Below are 16,268 nucleotides of genomic sequence, written 5' to 3' on the forward strand. Positions count from 1 at the left end.
AGTAGAGATCTTTTTTTTTAAATCAAACGATATTGAGAACAGCCATCAACTGTTAAAAATACATAAAGGTTTGCTTGAATTCATTGCTGCAAAGTTTAAATAGCGTCTGACAAAATGACAGTGAGTTACTACATTTTTACAATGTGTGAAAGAAAATTAATACTAATAAATAACTTACTGTTTCACTTCTCAAACCACAACCAACGTAAACAGCCAAATACACACCAAGAATTTCGCATTCGGAAATATATTTCAAACCCGAGGCAATTGGTAATTTAGGGTGCGAAAAGCTGTTGGCATTTAATTTCGAAATATAATAGATGTTTGTTCCGCTATTAAACGCAGAAAATTCTGCTGCATTAATTAGCATGTTTAGCTTTTGAAAGATAAGAAGTACATGCTTTCTTGTCCAGATATCTGCTGTAAGTACGATATTTTTCATTTTCTTAAAAGCTCAGATATTTGCTATTACCTAATGGAAGATGGACCATCAGATCGTTTCGAAAGATACGGCTGACTCAATAACCGGAAAGAGATCAAGTGCAGCTTATCTGCTGTTCAGATTTTTATTCACTTGCTTTATAGGCACTTTCTAGTATGGATTGTGTAAATAAAATTTAGGCTATAAGCGTGACCGCATATATAGCTTTTAGTGTACTTTATCAATGGAATGTATAGACTATGCTACTATATCAAATCTGTGCATTTTCAACCAATTCACCTTGAGAAATATACAAAATGCTTTCATAACTGAAACATACATTTTGAACTGATTCACTTTAAACAGCTCCGAGCTTTTATAATCTAGTCACGATCTCTTACAGATAGAAAAGTCTTAAGAAACAGAGCATTCCAAATATGCTAGAGTAAACTGAAAGTCCTAAAGGAATTTCATATTGTAGATTTAAATTTCATGCATTATTTTACAAACTGGGAAAAACATCTGTATCTATACGCATTAATAATTACAGTCCAAAACAAAAGAAGTGTTTTGTCCTAGCACGTGTAAGTTCAACGAGATTTCACTTGTTACTGTGTAATGGCAACAAAGTCTAGGTTCAAATCAAATGAATCTGTACCAGACTTAAGCTACGTGCACGTGTTTTTAAATCAAACTTTGGTATCAAGTGAGCTTAATAAAAATAAGTAAGTAAAATCTTTAATATTATTTATATTTTTCTGAGCGAAATAATCTAGGAGAATACGACAGGTAATTAAATAGTGTTTATTAAAATTCCAGCATTTCGTTTCGGATCATCTTTCCGTCAACAAAATAACGAAACTAAAATAATTTTGCATTTTAAATTGCAGAATTTCTGTTATTTGGACTTCCGTTTTCACCACACTACATTCCTTTAAAATACAGGCTCATTCTATGTAAAATATCTAGAATAATAAAGAATGAAACTGCATTTTCAAAGAATAATTTTTCTCCTAGATCTTATAAGGTTATTTTCTCCCTCTCTTCTGCATAACTTCGCGGTGTAACGGTAGGAAACTCGCAGTATATTTCGAGAGGTCCAGGTTGGAGTCTTGGGGACGACATTGCTCATTTTTCACGTATCTCGCTTATAAATATCCTAATGACTCTAGAACAACAGCTTTCATATTAATTACAACTAATTGCTATACATTTTCGTAAGTATCCCTCTTTGCCGTCAAAAGAGCTATAAGGTATTTCTCCCGCTTCCCTAGCGTGCCTTCGTGGTGTAACGGTAGCACGCTGGGCCGGTATTCCAGAGGTCCGTGGTTCGATTCCCGGCGAAGGCGGTTGCATATTTTTCATCTCTTCTGCTTCCAATTAACCTAATGACTCTACAGAGTACAGTAGGCTATTTTTCTTAATGTCTTTTAAAATCATTCATACATGTGTGATTAAGAGTAAAGAATATTCTGTCATGATGTTAGCTGGGACTTCAGTATTGAAAACAAAATAATGTCTCGGGTAACCAGCTTTGTGCTATAGGGAAATGATCAATTTACTATATATGTTTCATAACATATCATACCTGATTCATTTCACAGAATTTGCAACTTAAACCAGAGCATTGTTTTTATTTAAGTATTATGGAGAAGATTTCTAGGAATTTGCCTCGCAAATGACCTCGTAATGTCATTAAAATCGATAGCTAATACTGCGTTGCAATTATTCTTTTCGGTTAAAAAGGGCATAATGCCCTCTTTCTTTTCTCTGAGAGATCTTTGAACTGTAAAAATGTCATAAAATGGTGCAATTAATCCTCACCGTTTGTTTCTAGTCCACTTCTTAAGTTTTCTCTACCGTTTTACTCAGCGGAAAGCAGAATATTTTATCTACATTTTTATAGTAAAAGATATTTTGAATTCGCAAGATCGAATAAGTGTTTACTTTCATCTGTGCGGGACCCACTAGTGGCAGATAGCATAACATCGTCCGTATTTAGTTCTGCCACACTAAAGGACAGGCTTGCTATATGGACATTTTCATGATTTCCATTACAAATGTCTTCACGAAAGCAATTCTTTCCTTATGTGGATATCGTAAAAAATTACCCTAATATAGTGAAACAAATATTTTCCTGGTAATTCGAATATTACGCTGCAGTCTAGCGGATTAATAAGGTAAGCATGGGTTTATTCAAAAATACAACTTTAAATAAATTTAGCTGCAACATATTTTCAGCAGAAAATTATAATTCTTATTGTTTATTGAACTGCCGACGTAATTATGTAGCAAGAATATTTATGATCCGATTAGGGAGGATTTGATGCCATAGTGAAGATTTTTAATTACTGTTAATATCGTAAGAAGGCAGTTGAAGTTTTATCGGCATAAAATTTCAACATTTGGGTAAACATTTTGCACCTGTATATAAAATTGTCAATAAAATACAGGGACATAATCTCTCAATTTTCCAAGCAATTAACTCATATGCTTCCGAATGGAGAAGGTTCTGCAAACGTTTCTGACATATTGGTTTAATCTCATCAGAAAAAGCTGTTAATGTTTCCCAATGTTCTTCGTGAAAATAATTTATTTTCATTCATCTTATTTTATTGAAATTTTCTCTTTATTTAAAGAAACGTTGTGTACCAGCTTCTCAATTAGAAAGCACATTTCAGGCATGAAAATACTTAAGTAACTTTTTATGCATAATAGTTTAGAGATAAAATTTTTATGATGCATTTTAACGGAAGTAAAGAACTGAAAAAAAGGTCTAATTTCCATGTTTCACCAACACATATATACTCCAGAAAACATATATCAAACAAAATTCATTTTTAAATAACCGGCGAGGAAGTTTATAAACCAGATACTGAAGAAAACAAAATATTCATCAGAAATAACTACATCTGAACTACATTATAATTTTAAAATTTTATAAATTGTATGTTTTCAATGTTTGTGGGTGAAATTAACGTGATGAAAGACCTAATATATTACATACTGTAATATATGTAATATATTAGGACAAGAAGCAGGAATCTTATGATGATTTTAAACTGATTTTCATTTTACATCCATCCATATATTACTAATATCATAAAGTACATATATTCCAGATACATATATTCAGGGTACATATATTCAAGTACTTTTTTAACATTCCTCGTAAAGTATGCCCATCTGCGGCCGCGCTGATAAAACCACTAAAGCAAGAATTTCAAGCTGAGCGTTTTTCCAGAAGATATTTGGAAGATATTTGCATTGATTTTTATGATTGCCTTGCATGTATCGTGAACCACTGTCACGATGGAATGCCCTACTCGTGTTTAACAGCTTTGTGTTTCTTACAGTAATGTAAGTTCTCATAAAGATTCATTCAGAATCAAACTTTAATATGCGCCTTAAAAATATATATTCTCATTTATAGACTTAGAAGTTTTCGATAATGCATTCTTAGCTCGTTGCAGATGGAAGGAATATTTGTTTCCATCTTAATGCTTCCCTGATCTTTTGGGGAAAATCACTTTTAAACCAGTGAACATTCCTTTGGTTATGATTTTAAAGTAGAGTTTGAGGTTTGAGATAAAGCATTTGCAAAACATATAAAAAGCATTGTACTTTCACCGAGGAACCAAGACGCTAAACACTGGCAGAACATCCCGGGTTTAAATTCTGGCAAATGGGTTGGCTGCATGACTTTTTCATTCTTTTCTTCAAGTCTAATGTGAATCCGATCCAGTTTCCTTATATATTCCTCCACAAAGGCATTCATCCCCTTAGGCAGATAGATCTCGCACGCTTTGCTGTAATCAAACCAAACAAACGTTCTACTTTCAAAACTACGACTGACAAGAAAATAGGAATTTCTTGCAACATGGACTAGCGACCGAACGGTAAATTGCTTAAGAAGTTTAGCCCAGAATTAAATCCTAATAAACGGGATGGCTACATGATAATTTTTGTTTTCCATAGTAATAAGGAAAATACAAACGCATTTTCCTCGGAAAATCCTCCAAGTCATAACGGCTATCTGTTAAAGAACCGTTCTAAAGAGAAGGCATTCTTCTCCTTAGGGGAGCAGTGGACGTTCAAATATTTTTGTAATTATTGTCATAGAGATATGAAATTTTGTGTGCATGTATGTTTTACCATAATTATATCAAATAACTGTACTGATGGTGTTTAAAAAATTCTGGCTCATTTCAATTTAAACTTTTTTTAAAAATTAATTTTAATTTTTTATTTATTTTTAAAATGTTGTATGTGTCTTAATTTTTTATTTCTCGTTACTTTTGCTTTATTTTTTATTTAAAATGCATTAAAACACAATTTGGTATCAATTAGTGAACTGCATAGAATGCCAATAGTATTTCTTTCACATATACCTAAATTTCGCACTTTGATATATTTAAATTAGACTTTTATCCACTTAATGAATTTGCATATAAAAATGCAGATCAAGTTTTGTTACATGTATAAACAGTTATCTAAATTACAGACATTTTGAGCATAAACCAAAACCCATGGAACATTTTGAAGACGTAATAATAATGAAAATTTCATTATAGGAAAAATATATTTAAACAATATTTTTACAATTAAGACACATTAACACGCCGAATAAATACTAATTCAGAAGTCAAACAACAAAAATCAGCGTTATATTTACAAAATTTTCACATGATTTTTGTTGTTTGACTTCTGAATTAATATTTTTACACTTACTTTTTATACTTACTGCTCAGTATGTCCTAATACATGATTTTATTTAATATAAAATATTTTAATACTGTTTCACTTATTCATAAATACTTTTTATATTAATAAAATTGTAGAATGATAAGAAATACTTAATATTATATTAGAAATTTTCTCGAACATTTTTATTAAATTTAACTAAACACTTTTTTAATTAAGAATCACTTTCAAAACTTCCTGCACCATATGTTTCCCCTTCCTTATTTACCTTTTCATTATGTTTAGCTGCTTTACACAGTTGTTTTTTTTTTTCTTCTGACAATTCTTCTTTTTTTGCACCCAGTCGAAAACCTCTTTTCGCTTTGGTCTATACAACGTTTATCTAGCCTCTCTCCAATAGATATTGAACATGAATTTTTACTTTCCTGTTCCACACCTAAATTATTTAAGCATCCAAAATTAAAATCACTAATTGCTGTAATAACAGCCATTCGATTATGTGTTTCAATACATTTCTTTGGGGCAGTTCTTCCAAATGCTACTATGAAAATTTTCGTTATTGTTTTGTGTTTTTCCAGATATGTACCTTGCTAGAAGTTCATTACTGGCTAGCCTTTGATACGCTGACAGTATTTTGGATAAAACATCTACTGGTAATTTGGTTTTCATGACTGAATCAGATTTAGGTTTCTTATTTTTTGGCAATACTACGTTGAAAAGAATACCATGATGTGGCACCTGTTGAACATTTATTATGTCTAGGTGAGTCATCCGTAGAATAACAGTGTAAGGAGATATTAGGTACTTTTTGGAAGCCGGAGAGATACAAATTGGCAACCGCCTTTGCCGGGAATCGAACCACGGACCTCTGAAATACCAGCTCAGAGTGCAGAACCACTACACCACGAAGGCTCGCTAGGAAAGTGGTAGAAATACCTTATATACTTCCCTTTTTAAAGGGCGACTGGGGTTTTTAGAAGAACCAATCGCCAAATCTTGGGTGTGGAGAATCCTCATCCAACACCCTTTTAGTTCGGGCGCCACTGTAGAGACATTAGGAATTTTTGGAAGCAAGAGAGATTAAAAAATTAGCAACCGCCTGTCCCGGGAATCGAACCACGGACCTCTGGAATACCGGACCAGTGTGCAGAACCACTACACCACGAAGGCATGCTAGGAAAGCCGAAGAAATACCTTATAAATAAATGTGAAACTTGCATAAATTGCAGTCTTCATATCTTGCACATTTATCTCTTACTAATAGTAAAAAGTATTATTTGCGAAAATTAAAATAACTTTTCCCAAATGTTTGCTTAACTTTTTACTGACATATAAATATCCTCTTAAATTTCACTAAAAAGGTAAACAAGTGTATTCAAACTATTGTAACTTCTTTTTAAAAATTTGTACACACAAGTGGTTATTTATAGACGATAGAGTTCAAACCGTAGAATATTATCATGTGAAATTTTTCCCAAATTTTTGGTCGATTTTCGCTAAACTCATGATCTACTGTGCCCTTAGGCAGGCAGCTCTCGAATATCTCGTTAGTCTGCAAATGGTGGCTAACTTCTATGCTTTAGAATACTTGTTTAACTCTTTCGCATCGAGAGACGACCAAATCTGTTTTCAACAAACATCGAAAACGCCCGTGTTTACGAATTTGTCTTGGAATAGTTTTCCTTTTCCCCTTGCTGCTCTTGGAGGTTTTTCTGCGGTTCTTCCATTGTGTGCAGTTTCACCTTAGGGCCGGATTGCACCTGCGAACGTCAATAGCTTTCCGTATTTCTCCTTTATTTGCTTCAAAAGAATGATTGACATTCTTTTAAGAACTCGCGAAACCAATGAGCCATACACTAACGTGGAGGGGAAAGAACTAGGTAGAAAATAAACGAGGCGTTGGGGCGGTTTGCCGTTGCCTGAATGAACGGGCGTTACGGGCGACTTCGATGCGAAAGAGTTAAGCTGTTGATGAGAGTTAGACGACTTACGACGAATTATGTTTTGCAATTATATTGCATAATTAGAAATGAGCTGTGGAATAATAAACTACAGTTATTTTACGATTCTCATGATATTAATTTCAAATTATCTTTGTAAGAATTTTTTCATACAGAGCGATTCTGAAACCAAAAGTATAATTACATAAAGAAATTTAAAAAACACACAATTTGTAATATGTTTTGCATGAAAGAAATTATGGACTTTAAACTTAAAGATGATATTATCATAGAGGCTGATAAATGCATTTCTGGTGCGCATATGAACAATTGGTGATATTTTCAACAATTCTTTATGATAATTCTAAGGTTGTTAAAAGTCCCGCCCAAGCGCAGTTATGGGTTAGGAAGCTTACTGCGTAACCGAAGGGCCCGAATTCGAATCCCGGAGACGTCCTCTCTAAAGGCTCGGAGTAGGAGAAGAGAGGCGGGAGACCCTCGGACGCGTCCCTCCGGGGTAGCTCTCCATTAAAATTGGTGATGAAACTGAGCGATGTCGTATTGCCACATGTATCGTGCTTAAGACTCTTGCGAACGAGAGGCGCAATCCTGCTCTCCTTGCTACGATAAATTTCGTGAGCTTGTTCTGATGTTACTTGCAGACGAGTGAGATAAGTCACAACATCAACACAACAGCTTGTTAAAAGTCTTAAGAAAATAATCCTCTTAAGAAATCCATAGTCACAAAAATCAATGTCGTTAGCCTAGACGTAGAAGGCAGAAAAAGTGCTCACGGGATTTTATATGGCTAGTAGGATATTAATTGGCTATGACTGGTAATATGTCTATATACATATCAGTGAAATATTATTACATTTAAAAAGGTAGTAAACTTGCTAAAGAAGTTTTGTTATTGAGAAATTCCCATAATATTTAGTCCAAATGATGTTTTATAAGACATATAGAAAAATTGTGAATATTTTGTAAAACAAATTTTCATATAATTAATAGCAAACTCTTGTTGATGCTTCAAATAATGCTTACATAATTTTCATTTTGTATTTGCAGGTGGTACCATTGAGTTAACCGGTGATTTCTGAATAGTTTCTTGTTTCCAGTTGTGGCTATGCCCAACTGGAAGGTGGGTTAGTTATGAAGCCCGTGAGGCTGCCGTGGATAGATCCTCGCAACAGATGGACATTTCCACCTTTCACATGACTTGCATTTCAGTCATCATGTCACTATGGGAGATACTCACTTTTATCATTTTACAAGGTAAGTTAGTACATATCACATATTTAATCAAAGTAGAGTAACTAATGAAATTCTCACATTTTAGTGATTAATGAACCTTGTTACGTCTTAACCTTTTGAGGCCGGGGCTTTGGTAGCAGTAAAAGCTACCAAAGGAGGGGGAATCTTAAACCGAATGCTTTCCCCCTTTAAGAAATCACCTCCTATTTGCAACAAAGATTCTTGTGTGTAGTTTAATGGATTCTCAGAGGGGTGCATCTATGTCGCAAAAAGAAGACCTTTGAAAGAGATATGTGGTTAAAACCCCAGGGACGTCAAATTTGACATTTAACCCCACTTTTCAGCCAGGAAAATGGGGGAAAAAGACATGGCCACTAACGTGGACAACCCCGTCTTTTCAAAGAGAGGACTCTATGGTTACTATAATGGCCATCCCGTCTTCAAAAGGTTAAAGTGATACGCTGAAAACACATTGGGGTCGTTTACTACACTGACTGTAATCTGATAATATGTGATGTGATAATCTGTAATCTGATAACCTGTAATCCTATAATCTTGGTTGTGTAGTATAGACTGCGTGTGCGAAATTATGATTCTTCGAAAGCTTTCAGCCAATACGGTTTCTAAGCAGAAAAGGTGTTGGTTCAGGCTGGTGGACGCATGGTAAAATCGGCTATCTTCCTTTTCCCGCGTCGAATGTTCAGTTACCCCGCCTCTTGGATTGAGTTGAAGGCGCTAAAGTCTTCAGGGAACAATGTTATCTTCTTCAATCTAACCTGCTTACTAACACCTAACACGTTTTCATAACGGTGCCGTATCTCTGTACAAAACAGCCACTGTTCGACAGAAATCACCATAACGGTGTCGCGAGATAAGAGAGAGTGCAAAAAGGCTGCATTCACTCTTATGCAAGGCCGATTTTCTTTTGAATTAATGATTAATTAGTTAAGTAGTAACTGATATTCTAATGACTTAATTTAAATCTCCACCTTTATGGGAAACGCAGAATTGTGATAAAACTGCTCTCGTCTTTATGGAAAGCTGTGGAGTGACATAAAAATGGCAAAGTTATGGTTAATCAGAACAAATTTTAGGGTTGTGTTTGGAAGAAGCCTTGGGCATTTTACATAAACTAAAGTTTTCTCAAAATGAAATTCTAAAACTATCTTAATATTTGTTATTTGAAATTAAAAAACGTTGAGATAAACGTATCAGAATGAGGAACATATAATGAACACATTATGATGCAAGTAAATCTTGCTTCTTTATTGACAAGGAAAAGGTCCTAGCCGCCCAAAATACTTCCTTTAATGGGGCCGAATGATTGAAAAGGATTAAAATAATGCGGTTATAATACAAAGCTTTAATATAAATTATCTGAAGAATTCAGTTGCTAATTCCGAACCCCGGACGTAAATAAAATAACTTGCAAAATTTTGTCGAAATATCTTCGATCTTTTTCATAAAGTATGACTGAATACAATTTTGACGCGTTCAAGGATGCATTTCGCAGAATATTTTGAAATTTACCTTTTCCTTGAAGCGAGAAATGTGAAAAATCATCTGTGCTGTGCCGTCTCCAAGAAATGAGCCACCAAACTTCCACTAGCTGAATATGCTAACCATGGCACACGCAACAAATATCATTCCTTATATCTTCCAAACTTTAAGAGCGAATAGGGGGATTAGGCAGAACCCAACCAATCAAATTTATATGGTAACGAGTTATCATCCTCCTCGTTTTAGTTTGGGTTCTGTTATCCCGACTGTCCTTTTCCCCAGCTGGGGAGGAAAACGTGCAAAATCCATTAAGATCTCTCAGAAAAATAAATTTCGGATCATCCCAGTGTCAATAGAGAAACACGGTTAGTCCAACGCCACCGAGAGTTATGAAGGCCTTCTCACTGAAAGTGACGTCACGGCAAGGATACCCCGTAATCGTCGAGAGCGGGGAAGAAACGATCTTTGCTGTTGAGTAGAAAGAATTAATTTCATTTGCCTCAATTTTCAAAAGCGGGAAGTTTCAGCCAATATTTATATAGTTTGTGCTTTTAATAATGGATATTATTTTCGTTTTAGAATTTTACAGAAAACTATATAGATGAAAGGAAACTCCTGGTGGTGTTGTTAGATTTTTTTCCAACAAATTCAGTGATGTCACTTGATGCATAAAAGTGGGAGAAACAAAGACATAAAGAGTGTGTACACTAGGTGCTTTTGAGTACACTGTGAGACACTGACCTCAGGAAAGGGCAAGCAATGCTGTACAGCAACATTGGGATCTTTTATTTGCAAGATAGTTTTTCTAATTATTATACACAAAAGGAGATACTGGAGGGGATTTTCTTATTTACTACAATATGAGAAGAATGAATGAAACAGATGTACTGAGAGAATACTATGCAGAATTATAAATGAAATGATAATTTTAATACTTCCAAGAGCTCTCTATTTCAAGACAATTTTCAGCTACTATTTTGAAGTTTCCCCAAATTAATAGCAAAAGTTGTCTCTTAGTTAACTCTGCTTATAACCAAAGCCAATACAGATTTCATTTATGATTCTTCATGTAGTGGACGTCATCATTTTAAAGTTAAGTTACTTTAGTAACCTAAACGTACCGAGGGACCAGTTGATTTAAAGTACCTATTTTTACAAAGTATCGAATTAATTTTTATTCTCCAAAGCTAATATTATGCAAAACCTTCTGATCTTGCTTCCCATTTTAGAAAGTTTATTAATGAAACTTTGTTAAGAAATACTGGGAAAGCTGAACAATATCACTTGTTTTCTTTAATTTTTAGCACATTTACTTAAACAGCTTGAAATGTTTCTAGGGGTAGTATCCGAAATGCTCATTTTCATACTATGTGCTGTATCGTACAAATTCGAAAAACTTGCAACAGGTTTAGGATTAGCTTAGTTTCCCGAACGAATATATTTATATATCTATATGTAGACATTAATGAAATTACCCCAGTGTGTATGAAAACAAAGATACAGAAATTTCTATAGATCCTCGAGGAACAGAAGAGGAAAGTGAAACTAAACTGTCTGTGGGATTAAACAGTTTTAATTCCGGAAAGCTATAGGAGTTTTGGGAGATTTCCTGAGCATCAAGAAATGACTGGCCTTAGATATGCTGTTATTTTTTCTGTTATTATGATGCTTCTGACAAAATAATTTTATGAATGACATCTTAAATTTTAAAACCTATACGTCTATCCTGCTGTATTAAGTAACATTTGACACAGTATGGCATATCCAATTATATCTGTTATTTTTCTGCTCTAGGTTACATGTATATGCACATACATGTATACATAAATGTATGTGTATTAACATAAATTTTTGTATGCATGTTATGTTAGATATGTACAAAGATATATTTATATCTAAATATTGTAGAATGAAAAAGTGACAAGACTGTAAGTGTTAGTTAATATACATTTTCAAAATTATATTGCTATATATAACTGCGTTTACGTAATTTCAGTTTCAAACAAAAGTCCATATAATAATTTTTCTATAAACTTTGCAAAACTGAAAAGCTAATCTGAAATTATAAAATTCCTTTCATCATATAAAACGAGCTTGAGGATTAAAAATAATGAAAATCCATTTTTATCGACGAGAGAAAAGCTACAAATAAAGAAAGCAAATTATTTCTCGCTAATGTGCTTAGACACGGGGAAAAAGCCCCGTAAAAAAGGATAAAAACTCGATTGAATCAAGGATAAAAGGAAGCGCCAAAATAAGTTAAGGGAAAAAAAGAACATCTACTTTACGAAGGTAAAAAGAGCAAAAAGACCTCAACATTGGTCAACAGGGATGAAGAAAATAAGAAAGAGATACGCTTTAACGGAGATTAGACGGGAAAACTTCCAACAGCGCAAGTGTGTATGGAAGCGTATAGAGTTTTTCGCACGCCAAAAAACTTTTACCAGATATTCTTGCTTTATTAATTTTCTATGGCTGCGTTTTAGCTTGCAGCCTATAAGAGAAGAGACGAGGTGAATTATATCACTCTCATTGGACCATGAGAAAAAATTTGCGTTAGATCTATTAAAAATGAAACAAGTTACCGACCAACTAAACTGCCTTTCTAAATCATTTTAGTTGAGCACAGTCTACTAGTAGTTGACTTTTTTCTCTGAATTTTAGTCAACCAAGAAGTTAAAAAAATGAAATGTAAAGAAAACAGTACTCAATGCCATAGTGAACTGTATTATATTCGAGTAAGCATGTAACTTCCCGTTGGTAATCTAATCATTTAAAATACAGTTGGATGTAATTTTTAAACAAACTGAGCTTTATTTCTCGTGTTGCTTATTACATTTCTGATGAATACTTAAATGTAAATATATTTATTTTATAGTTACATAGTTTACATTCTTTGACAAAGCAGCGGAGTTTTAGCACCATGAGAGAAAGCCTTCGTTAAGGCATTTCTCGAATAAAAAACACTACAAGTGTCACAAAACAGGAAACGTTACGGAACTCATACAGCCCCCCAGAATTAATCCAGGGTATGCATATACCCCGGATTAATTCTGGGGGCATTCATGCAGATACTAGTTGGTTAAATGTTTTATATTCTTCAATTCACAAATATAGATTTTACATTTTATATTACTTTTGTCAAATTGCAACACTTTTTAATTTTCCATTTCTTAATCTAAAGGCATTTTAAATCCTCTCTTTTAAAATTTTATTGCACCTTATAACCTCATGTCCATTTACACTAGTATGCAAAATTAAGAAATTTTTCCTATTATGTGGACCATCTGATAAACTAAAGTATAGATTTTAATGATACTTGGTTTAAAATTTACATTTATAACAGGGAATGAGATATATCAGATGAGATGGGGCGATTGATTCAACTGCGGCAGGGCTATTGGAAAAATGACAAGAAACTGCCCTCTCTAGAGGGTTCCAAACATGCTATATATTATTAAGGCTATGATGTCTGGCTGGCCAGTCCATTCGGCGAATGTCCTCATTTTCCAGTTAATCGTCCTCCAGATGAGCCTCATGTAGAAGAGCATTGTTGTCCATTAACAGGAACCCAGTACTACTTCATCCCTGAAGACTCGATCGTAGGGTTTTAAGATCTCTTTTTACCGCATAGCAATTAGGAAGCCTTTGTCAAACATATTCAAGGATGTGCGCTCGTCCAAGATAATGCTTGCCCAAATCATTACAACTCTGCCAGACTAATGATCCTTCTTCCTGATGAAGGAGGGATGGTGTAGTATTCCCTCGTCAAGTAAAAGGATCAGATCACCAGCCTCTCCAGATATAAACCGAGAATTAATGTCCAGGTTGAATCTCGACTCAGCTGTAAGAAGTACGGTGCTCCTCTTGCGTCTGATCCAATGTGAATGCTGTCTGCACTATACTAAACCCTATCTCCTGCTTTTTGCAGTTAGTTGGATACAAACAGCAGGTGTTCTGGTATACAGCCCTATCTTCGGACAACTGTAGACCGTGATCCTCGCAGGAGCATACAGCTCACATGAAAGCTGTGAAGCAACAGAAGTTCTGTGTTACTATGCCAAAAGGGTCAAACAACGATCCCCATTCGTCATTGAGTATTCTGATTGACCTCGTGCAGGTTTTCACAATATGTGCCAGTCTTCTGAAACTATTTCTACAAATTTAAGATTATTATGGGCGTTACATTGAGCACCGTAGCCACCTGTGCTTATGATTGGCCTGCCTCCATTCTACCGACAATTCTCCATCTCATTTCGTCATTTAAACATTCCTGGCTTTTCATTTTACTTGATAGCTTACAAAATTTACCCAACTTTTACCAGAACGGCCATTGTCTTGAAGGAGTACGAGCACACAAATCTCAGGGAAACACTCGCGCACTTATATCTCATCTATATCTGAATATTTCCTCCCATGAGAATAATTGCTTAACTCTTCGACGGCATAATTAGTACGTTTTGTTCAAAACGTTTCTTAAAAATAGTCATAATTTGAAAATTATATTAATTTTCATACTAGTGTATTAATCGGCATGCGTAAACTTCTTAAAATATCTCATTTTATCGCTGCCTTCATGTAAACTTCTGTTCATGTAAGCATTTTGCTAACACTGTGTTACATTTTAATAACACTTTTATAGATCTGTCAGTGAGAGAAAATAATAATGCTCATTAAGTCCCAAATAAAATTATAAAACAAAAGAGCAAGGGGCTTTCTCTTGGAAAGTTATTCACTTATTCAATGCTTTGGGACATTTACCAATTTAACACTTTAATAAACACACATAATTATAAAACAAATCAGCTTAAAGTGACTTAAACTCTTCTTAGGTTACAGAATCTAAACGAGATAAACATACTCCCTGCAGTTCTCAGGCAAATTAAGTGTAAAATTAAGTTTTAAACATTTATCAAGAATACAGAATAACAGAGTGAATTAACTATAGAGACTGTATTACCTTTATTTTCTATCTAATTTAAATTTCCATTAATGAAATATAAAATTCAATATAACAGTAAAACTCCAGGTAAAATATAATCCTCTTGAGATTATTTCAGCCTTTTAATAGCTATTTAAATTCAATTAATATTACACGCTGCTACTTGAACTTTTACTGTGTTATGTCAATTTCAGCTTAGAAAAGAGTAGATGTGCATTGTTAAAATTCGAAACAAAAAATAAATCAGTTCCTTACTCGTACTCAAGCTTCTCTGCTTCTCTTTGCACTTTTATTTAGAGATGAAATCACACACTTTAGCATTTATATGATAGTAAAGAATAGATGCGGAAACTGAAGAGCTGATGCGAAAGAGAACATAAAACTGCAGTTGGTAAAAAGAAAATTAAAATATATCTTACCAAAAAAAGAAATGAATCAAGCATTTTATGAATTTCTGATTGCTGTGACATGTTCGAAAATGAGATTTTCATGTTAATTTATTGTGCTTGTGAAAGCAATTAGGATAATGCAATTGTTAAAAATCAGTACTAAATTATTAGAAAGTCTAGACATTTTGAGACGGAGCGAACCTGAGTTAAGCCAAGTGCTAAGCCTAGGTTATTTATTAAGGCAACGCTCAGTAGGACTCTTCCTAAATAGAGGAATACCATTTTACAGCACTTTCCAAGGGAAGTTGGTTCGTATTCAAGTTGCACATGAGAAATTACACAAGAACTCCTATGCAACTTGTGTGTTACCTAGATTTGAACCCAAATCAAATTACCAGTGCTCAGCAATTTTACGTCAGAATCGCTAGAGGACCAAGCTAAATATAAAATTATTCAGTAGAAACGTTATTCATAGTCTTCTGTTATTATAATCATAAGGAAATAGATTCCTATTTAATTTTGCATCTCTTTTCTGATTATGAGGACAATTTTCTAATTTTCTAATTGTCTTCCGTGTGTTCGAACTACTTGCATTATCACAGTTTTAGTGAAACTTAATATTAATACTTACACTTGAAAACAAAATGTAACTTCAGCTGGTCAAATCTTGTAGCAAATGTTTCGAATCCGAGTTGGTCAAAGGCTTGTTGGTTCCAAGTAATGGATTAAAGATTTCATGTGCTCGAGAACTTGATCTGAAAAATAATAAGCAATGTATCAAACATTTTGCCTGTTTTTACCTAATTTTTCATCACCTGTTTCTAGGCGTTAAATTTTAAAACGTATCCCGTTGCAAGAAAAGTTCTGAACGAGTGCAATCGATATCATGATTTATAAGCAATTCAATGCTTTTGTTTTAAGATTTGTAAAGTGTAAATTTTACACGCAATGTAGCCCAAATATTTCATTGCATTTGGGTAAAATCGCTTGATGATTTATCTGTAGTCATAAACTATAATTTTTCTAGTATTTTATAAAACTCTTTATTACATCTAACCAAAGGTGGAAGTATGCAATTTTCATAAAGGGTTCGAACTTCTAGCTGAGGGTAATGAAAA

At 33.9% G+C, this 16,268-nt stretch overlaps 1 protein-coding gene across 3 annotated transcripts in view; it reads left to right on the plus strand.

Annotated features, from left to right (window-relative positions):
- The window catches only part of LOC118185602 (cell adhesion molecule 2-like), a 529,906-nt gene that overhangs the window by 348,422 nt on the left and 165,216 nt on the right, over positions 1–16,268 (plus strand). For all 3 annotated transcript variants that reach the window (XM_085807279.1, XM_085807278.1, XM_085807281.1), the window contains one exon: positions 8,134–8,340. In XM_085807279.1, coding sequence (XP_085663405.1) covers positions 8,259–8,340 — 82 coding nt within the window. In that variant the 5' untranslated portion in view covers positions 8,134–8,258. The remainder of the gene's footprint in view (positions 1–8,133; positions 8,341–16,268) is intronic.

The sequence above is a fragment of the Stegodyphus dumicola genome, chromosome X1 (assembly GCF_044657685.1).
Source record: "Stegodyphus dumicola isolate Sdum_Otavi_A_Nest chromosome X1, ASM4465768v1".
NCBI classification, from domain to species: Eukaryota; Metazoa; Arthropoda; class Arachnida; order Araneae; family Eresidae; genus Stegodyphus; species Stegodyphus dumicola.